The 8,795-nt window shown below is 32.0% G+C and overlaps 1 protein-coding gene across 2 annotated transcripts; it reads left to right on the top strand.

The window, feature by feature from the left end:
- Positions 1–3,853: 3,853 nt before the first annotated feature.
- Positions 3,854–7,150, top strand: LOC25480228 (G-type lectin S-receptor-like serine/threonine-protein kinase At4g27290). Of its 2 annotated transcripts, XM_013587325.3 has the most exons (7): positions 3,862–5,250; positions 5,349–5,465; positions 5,663–5,820; positions 5,909–6,119; positions 6,216–6,453; positions 6,532–6,682; positions 6,754–7,150. In XM_013587325.3, the coding sequence occupies exons 1-7, from the start codon at positions 3,984–3,986 to the stop codon at positions 7,057–7,059; spliced, it is 2,448 nt and encodes an 815-aa protein (XP_013442779.1). In that variant the 5' UTR covers positions 3,862–3,983; the 3' UTR covers positions 7,060–7,150. The 2 variants fall into 2 exon arrangements, with proteins under 2 accessions (XP_024630331.1, XP_013442779.1); XM_024774563.2 differs by lacking the exon at positions 6,754–7,150 and having other exon boundaries at positions 3,854–5,250; positions 6,585–6,724.
- The last annotated feature ends 1,645 nt before the right edge of the window (positions 7,151–8,795 follow it).

Genomic DNA, 8,795 nt, shown 5'->3' with positions numbered 1-8,795 from the left:
AAAGGGTGTTTTAAATACCTATTTTATTTTCTATTTTTGTGGATATTACACTTAAGTTGTTTTTAGAGCTTACAAAGAAGGTGTGGCAAGGTTGTGTAGCTCCTATGAGAAATTCTGCGCTAATTTGCAATAGTTTGCTCAATGCAAAGATGTCGTTATTGTTGTTATTATCAATATAGTGGACACCATTTGGTTTTGTAGAAATAACATGTATTTCGATCATAAAAGGGTTTCCAATTTCTCTGCTATTAACAAATTATTGCTAGGGCGTCCACCACATTCTCTATTCCAGGTTTTCAAATTTTAAAGGCTTTCTTGGTGAACACACATCCTCCTAATGCTCCTAGTTCGATTTCTCTTATTTATTAGAGTTAACCCGGACGCCAAACTGTTGCCCTAATTTTAACTTAAACACATACTTACTTTTAATGTATTACCCCTGTTTAATTAAATTTATTTAATTTAGTTAATTTAATCAAAATCTTATTTTCAAACGGAGAGATCTCTTATCTCTTATTTATTAAAGATAACCCGGACGCTGACTGTTGCCTTAATTTTAACCTAAATTATATCCTTACTTTTACTGTATTACCCCTGTTTAATTAAACCTATTTAATTTAGTTAATTTAATCAAAATCTTATTTTCAAACGGAGAGATCTCTTATCTCTTATTTATTAAAGTTAACCCAGACGCTAACTGTTGCCCTAATTTTAAACTAAATTTTATGCTTACTTTTACTGTATTACCCCTGTTAATTAAACCTATTTAATTTAGTTAATTTAATCAAAATCTTATTTTCAAACGGAGAGATCTCTTATCTCTTATTTATTAAAGTTAACCCGGACACTAACTGTTGTCCTAATTTTAACCTAAATTTTATGCTTACTTTTACTGTATTACCTCTGTTTAATTAAACCTATTTAATTTAGTTAATTTAATCAAAATCTTATTTTCAAACGGAGAGATCTCTTATTTATTAAAGTTAACCCGGACGCTAACTGTTGTCTTAATTTTAACCTAAATTTTATGCTTACTTTTACTGTATTACCCCTATTTAATTAAACCTATTTAATTTAGTTAATTTAATCAAAATCTTATTTTCAAACGGAGAGATCCCTTATCTCTTATCTCTTATTTATTAAAGTTAACCCAGACGCTAACTATTGCCCTAATTTTAACCTAAATTCTATGCTTACTTTTACTGTATTACCCCTGTTTAATTAAACCTTTTTAATTTAGTTAATTCAATCAAAATCTTATTTTCAAACAGAGAGATCTCTTAGCTCTTATTTATTAAAGTTAACCCAGACGCTAACTGTTTCATCCTATAATCGTTGCTCCTATTTTCAACTCATCGTTGCTACTTTGTTTTTATTGAACCGAGTCCATCCTATAACAGTTTCCTCCTATTTTGTTTCCTTGCTCCTACTTTGTTTGCAAGATAAACAATAACAAATATATACTACTAAATCTTGAGGTGTGGCGGTACTTGAAGTGTTTAGAAATTGAATCTTTAGAATATAATTGTTCTTGAATGTTTAATTTAGGGTATCTCTATCACCCCTGATTTCCCAAACGTTGCTGGCTTCTACATGGAAATAGGAATAAAACTTAATAGACTGATCAATTCAATATGCTATATTTATTATTATAAAAAAATATGAGTGGAATGTAAGAAAAAAGAGAAAATGAGTGGACCTTTAATTAAAAAAAATAAAATTTAGTATAAGTGAACCAAGTGGATATGAAAGCATGGATGGCGAACGATTAATATGCACATGAGTCCTATAGGGGTCCTATATATTTCATGGATGGCGGCTGCCCCTATTCATTAGTATCTAGCTCCGTCCCTGTACTTAACCTATAATATTACGTTACGGTATCAAGGACGATGTCATGGAAAATTATGTTATGGTATAGTACCAACGTCTATCCTTTTTAATATTATGAAATACTATATGACAATCATGTCATTCATTTAAACTATTTTGTTACCTATTACCGTCAAATATTACATTCCATATGACCCGTGCATTAGCACGGGTCGATGGTCTAGTCCTTATTTATTAATTTTATTAGGTCCGCAACAACTTAGCCTAATAATTGCACTCTAAAATGCGGCATTAGGTTACCAATAATTTAACCTAACAAATTTCATCTAAAATGCAGCGCACCAATTTAACCTAACAAATTCCCTCTAAAATACAACAATCCCTAATATTTCTCCTCACTTATGAGCTTTTCATTCCTATCATGTTGTGTCATCGTTTGTATATATCTATTGTTTTTGTACTTTTTTTTAACAACTTGTTGTACACTTATTTAATACGTTTACAAACATAATACCCTAATTTCCATGCAAACTCGGCTATATATAGCAAACCTTTAAACCGTGTTTCTCTAAAAAAAAAAAAAAAACCTAAACCGTGGTAAATTACACAGACAGCAGAAGAATCATATATTTTGATTTTTGCAAATGGAAGGACGTGACCTTACAACCTTCATCTTTTATAATATTTTCAAATTTTATACATTTTATGAAGTGTTTTATTTTGTCTACTATGGTTTATCACCTGTTCTTTTTTTCACTGTTATCAATTATATATTGCATTTTATTATTCATATGTCAATCCCTTAATAATAAACTCGTGCGACGCACAGGTCAACAATCTAGTTAGGTTAAAATGCAATTAGTTTTAATTTATTTGGTTTCAAGGGTTCTACAGGTATTTTTTTTTTTTTTTTTTTTTGACAAGGGTTCTACAGGTATTGTTGTTTACTCTATACTCCTTTTCTATCCTAGGGGTTTAACTCTTCGAGTTTTCCTTCAAAATTTTTAATGAGGCCGATGCTGAAAAATTTTGGCTATTATTTTTTGGGTTTTGGTCTACTACCTGAAAGTTGTATTTATATTTTATTATTTATTATTAATTAAATTTTCTCTCTAAAAAATCAGAAAGTTTCTTTCTCTATTCTCTTTCTCAAACCTTAGCCATCACAACTTTTACTCTTTTTGATCTAACAAAGAGGTGTGATTTATGATTAATTTTGACTCAAAATCACCCCCTCCGAAATGTTTTTCTAGGTCTTTTAGTTAAATTAGTGATTTTTTTGCATATTTTGCACTTTCTTTGGTTTGTGATTTGGTTGTCTAACAAGACTTTGTTTATTTTGATTTTCTGTCTAAGTGCGGTGTGTTTTTTATTTACCTTCTTAGTAATTATCTGGTTCAGGTTGGAAGAATCGCTTTGATCAATCAACGACTTTTGCATTGTAAATGTTGCATATTCGGAAACATTAGTTTTTCAGTGGCTTCAATATAGTCATAGCATATGTATTATGCCGTTTTTTGCTGTTAACGTGGACGTATTCGTAGATCCATCATTTTTGTTTTTAGCGATTTTAAATTTTTATTGTATCGATATACTCTATCAATTTAAATGAATTAATATCATTTATTTTTGTTAAAAAAAGTATTAATTCAATTCTTAGAGACGATAGGTTACAACCGTGGGATGTCAACGAAAAATGGATGCCTTGCTTGTCATTGATGCTTTTGAATGAGACTCCAAAACAATTCTTAGTCCTAAGAATGCTTAAAAAACAAAATGATGAATTATTCTTGTTACTCATGATGTGTGCTATGACAACTATCCCTAATATATACGATATTTGTTTTTTTTTTAGGGACTAAAATATAAGATATGTCAATGACCTTTAGACCACTTGCTATTTCTTTAAATTTAATAGATGATCTTTTTACCAATATATAAGTAGCATAGTCGCATACATATGTCACATCAACAAAATGGATAGTATTTTCAACTTTAACTAAATAAATAAACAACTATGTAATGACTTTCTGTGTTTTCTCAGATGCAAAGAAATTGAAAATTGCAACCTTTGTAGACCAGAATGCTCTATTTTGTAAATGCTCTATATATAATTTCTTGTATTAATTATATTCCCTAATCAACACAAAATGGCAATTCTTCCTACCATCCTTGTTATTACTAAGTTGCTATTATTCTTCTCCAAATTTTCATTTGCAACCGATACAATTACACAATCACTTCCTGATGGAAGCACCTTGGTTTCTAAGGGTGGAGTATTTGAGTTAGGTTTCTTCAATCCAGGTAGTTCCACGAACCGCTATGTTGGAATTTGGTACAAAAATATCCCGGTTAGAAGAGTTGTTTGGGTTGCCAATCGTGACAATCCAATCAAAGACACTTCTAGCAAGTTGATCATAAGTCAAGATAGAAATCTTGTACTTCTCGATAAAAATCAATCCCTACTATGGTCAACAAACGCGACAATAGAAAAGGTTTCAAGTCCTATTGCGCAACTCTTGGACGATGGAAATTTAGTACTGAAAAATGGTGGTGAAGAACATTTTTTGTGGCAAAGTTTTGATTATCCTTGTGATACAATATTATCAGGAATGAAGGCTGGATGGGACAAAAGAAAGGATCTTAATAGGAGTCTCGTTGCGTGGAAAAATTGGGATGATCCATCTTCGAGTGACTTTACTTCAGCTATGGTACTGACTCCTAATCCTGAAAGCTTTATTTGGAAAGGCTTAACAAAACTCTACAGAACAGGACCATGGACTGGTCCTCGATCTAGCGGAGTAATTGGATTAACCGAAAACCCACTATATGATTATGAGTTTGTCAACAATCAAGATGAGGTATATTATTTGTTTACACTCAAGAATAGTTCTGTGGTTTCTTTTGTTGTTTTGAACCGAACACTTTCTGTTCGTCTACGCCTCATTTGGATTTCAGAATCCAAAACATGGAATGTTTACCAAACTTTACCACAAGATAGTTGTGATGTGTATAATGTTTGTAGGGAAAATGGGCTATGCATGATTAATGCATCGCCCATGTGTCGGTGTTTAGATGGGTTTATACCGAAATCGCCACAACAGTGGAGTGCAATGGACTGGACACAAGGATGTGTGCGTAATAGTAATTGGAGTTGTGGGATCAAAGACAGAGACGGGTTTAAGAAAATTACTGGAATGAAATTACCAGATACTATGCATTCTTGGATTGATGAGAAAATGACACTTGATGATTGCAAGACTAAATGTTTGAAAAATTGTTCTTGCACTGCTTACTCAAGTTTAGACACAAGTGGAGCAGGTAGCGGTTGTTCTATCTGGTTTGGTGATCTTGTCGATCTGAGGGTTTCACAAAGTGGACAAGATCTATATGTCCGAACGGACGTATCAGACATCGGTAAAGGCTTCTATTGTCTTTCTCTTTATTGTTCTTAATGTGAATATATCAGTCATTTCGATGATCATGGATTTTGTTTGGAAATCATATAACTGCAGGTGATAAAAATGCGAATACTAAAACCATTGTATTGGCGGTATCAATCACATCTTCACTAGTCCTTTTGATATTATTGGCAGTAACCTACATTTATATAACAAAGACAAAGTATAAAGGTAAGTTTCTTAAGCATAGTGCCTTTTAGATTTCTCAAGATTCTGAAATTAATTAATGGGATTCATCAATATCTTAGAGCATTTCATGCAATTTAATTAGAATAGAAATTTCTTATTAAAACAGACATTTTGTATGATGCTTCATGTGATAAATTTCCAATCCAAGTTTCAACTTTTTACATGACATTGACTAAAAGAGGGAATAGAGAAAACTACAAGTTCAGAAGAGAAATATGAGGACTCACATGAAGATTTTGAGCTTCCTATCTTCGATCAAGATACAATACTCAACGCAACAAAAAACTTCTCTTTTGATAACAAGCTCGGTGAAGGTGGTTTTGGACCGGTATACAAGGTAAACTTACAACATTTCAAGTCAAGCGGACAAAATATAAATAAAAATATATTATTTATCAAACAATTTCAACTATAATTATATATAGGGTACATTGCTTGATGGACAAGAAATTGCTGTCAAAAGGCTTTCAAGGAGTTCTGGACAAGGACTTAAAGAGTTTAAGAATGAAGTTATATTATGTACTAAACTTCAACACCGAAATCTTGTTAAGGTTGTTGGTTGTTGTATTGAAGGAGATGAGAAAATGTTGATTTATGAATACATGTCCAACAAAAGTCTCGATACATTTCTTTTTGGTGAGTAATTTTTTGCAAAGTGTAATATTTGGTATGATATAAGTTTAAAATTTATGTAAAGAAATTACTAATAAACATATTGAACACACTTTACAGATCCATTTCAAAGTAAATTGTTGGATTGGTCTGCACGCTTTAACATTCTATTTGGAATTGCTCGGGGGCTTCTTTATCTTCATCAAGATTCAAGATTACGAATCATACACAGAGATCTGAAAGTGAGTAATATTTTATTGGACGATGATATGAATCCCAAAATTTCAGATTTTGGCATGGCTAGAATGTGTGGAGGTGATCAAATTGAGGGGAGAACAAACAGAATCGTTGGCACATAGTAAGTATCTTATAAGATAACAAACTTTTTCTATGATCAAATGTAACATTTCAATAATTATTTGTTGATTCCTTTCAGCGGCTATATGGCACCTGAATATGCCACTGATGGATTATTTTCTATCAAATCAGATGTATTTAGCTTTGGCGTATTATTATTAGAAATTATCAGTGGAAAGAAAAATAGAGCACTTAGCTACCATGAAGAAGATCATAATCTTATTGGATATGTAAGTTTTTCTAAACACAATATTTCTCTTATATTATAGTGGTGTATGAAAAATCTATTGAACTTTTGTAGGCATGGAGATTGTGGAAAGAGGGCATTCCACTCAAATTGATCGATGACTATTTAAGGCATTCATGTATTGAATCTGAAGCATTACGTTGCATTCAAATTGGTCTACTATGCCTACAAAATCATGCTGATGATAGACCAAACATGACATCAGTGGTTGTGATGTTGAGTAGCGAAAATGGTTTACCTAAACCAAAGGAACCAGGTTTATTAATTAAAAAGCTCTCAACTGAAGGAGAAGCTTCTTCTGGAAGACAAACATCTTCTTCAACAAATGAAGTAACTATCTCATTATTAGATGCTAGATAGATAAATTTGTTCATTTATAACATTATACTTGAAGTTATATGTAGTTTTTACTTTAATTCATTAAATGTTACTTGTCATATTACTTATCATAGTTATACATTGTTGATCGAATTAGGAAAATGTACTAAATCGTTTATCAAGTAATAAAGTGATAAGTAGAGTATTGTATTTACAAGAATTGTCGTTTGGTCTAAACAATTCGTGTAACGCCCTATTTCTATTAAATCGATAAAACACGCGAATAATACATATATTCAAGAAATAGACGCTACGTGAGCATACAAAATCCAAATAACATGCATGTATAAAAATCTCAATTGTCACAGCGGATATAAACCATATACTTCAAAGTATACATGCCATGATATCAAAAATACATCAACATAAAGTTCTCAAAGTCCTGACAAATGGGTAAATCTCCAACATGAATAAATCCAAAACAGATAATCTAGATAATCATAAATAGACACCTAGATCAGAGCCTATCCTAGACTCTACGAAACCGATACCGTAGATAGCTCCTGATATCCGACCAAGCAACCACCGAGCAACTCACCAAAGCAACTAATCCTGCACAACGTCTACCCATCCATACAGACAGGTAGGCGGTCCATCACTGATCCACTGGTGGTAAGCTTTACATCAATCATAATCAATGAAATAAACAAACATAGGCATTCAAGGATTCATGCATAGTATATATACATAACCATCCCTCCTAAAATACTAGCATCACATGATTATTATCCCCCATCACATACATTTCAAGCTATCAAATTACTAACATAACATAGCAACATATTCAATCACTAATCAAGTCATCGATATAAGCTCATCATTCATCAACAACAATCAAGAAAGGATTACTCACATTATTCTTCATTTAGCGTACTTAACTCAACAATATATTTCAAAGTTATAAGCAAGCAATTATCATTATCAAAGGAATCACCAAAACATATATGTATATACACATATACAATTCTCACCTCATCACTATTACCAAAACATTTATCTTTAAATAGATTCATCAAGTGTATAAGCACAAGTAAGCAAGATGTGCAATTAGAGCATAGATCATTTATTTACAACCATCGACAAAATTCACCAATGTACATATACAAAATCCACATAAATCACATCATTCAACAATTTCACCAATGCACAAATTCATCAAGTCACATATTCAATTATGGCACGATTCATCGATCAAATCAAATCCAAATGTCACAAGTATGTATTCATCAAACACACTTATCATTGAACAATCATCATTCACATTTCACCAATAAGACTCATGTCAACATGATATGCATGTGGTACCTATATCTAGACCACCAAAGGTCTCTGCAGGGCTGAAGCCCACAATCTAGATCACTAATGGATCTCTGCAAGGCCGAAACCCACAAACTAGATCACTAAATGATCTCTGCAAGGCCGAAGCCCAATGATGCAACAAAAACATCTTATAAAATCTCAACACGACTATGATGCATGGACAGGTAGCAAAGACTCGATAATGCAACATCACCTCACAATTTTCACAACAATATAGAGGACAACTTCCAAATATATTGATAATCTCCACAACAATTTCATTATCAAGTATTTACGTCCACACAACGACCAAGTCATAATTCAAATAAGATTCATTATCACCACATCATCATCAATCATTTAGCATATATGCAATCATCAACAAAATCACCATCACTTAAGATATATGCATTCACCGA

The sequence above is a fragment of the Medicago truncatula genome, chromosome 3 (assembly GCF_003473485.1).
Source record: "Medicago truncatula cultivar Jemalong A17 chromosome 3, MtrunA17r5.0-ANR, whole genome shotgun sequence".
NCBI classification, from domain to species: Eukaryota; Viridiplantae; Streptophyta; class Magnoliopsida; order Fabales; family Fabaceae; genus Medicago; species Medicago truncatula.
Note: the sequence above shows the minus strand (reverse complement) of the source record. Positions and strands in the feature narration are given on the sequence as shown.

Excerpts from the sequence above, each read along its gene's own strand:
- LOC25480228 (XM_013587325.3), top strand. The coding sequence starts at position 3,984 with ATGGCAATTCTTCCTACCATCCTTGTTATTACTAAGTTGCTATTATTC. Across the intron at positions 5,821-5,908 it reads GTTTTGGACCGGTATACAAG|GGTACATTGCTTGATGGACA; the intron begins GTAAACTTACAA and ends AATTATATATAG. Across the intron at positions 6,120-6,215 it reads TCTCGATACATTTCTTTTTG|ATCCATTTCAAAGTAAATTG; the intron begins GTGAGTAATTTT and ends CACACTTTACAG.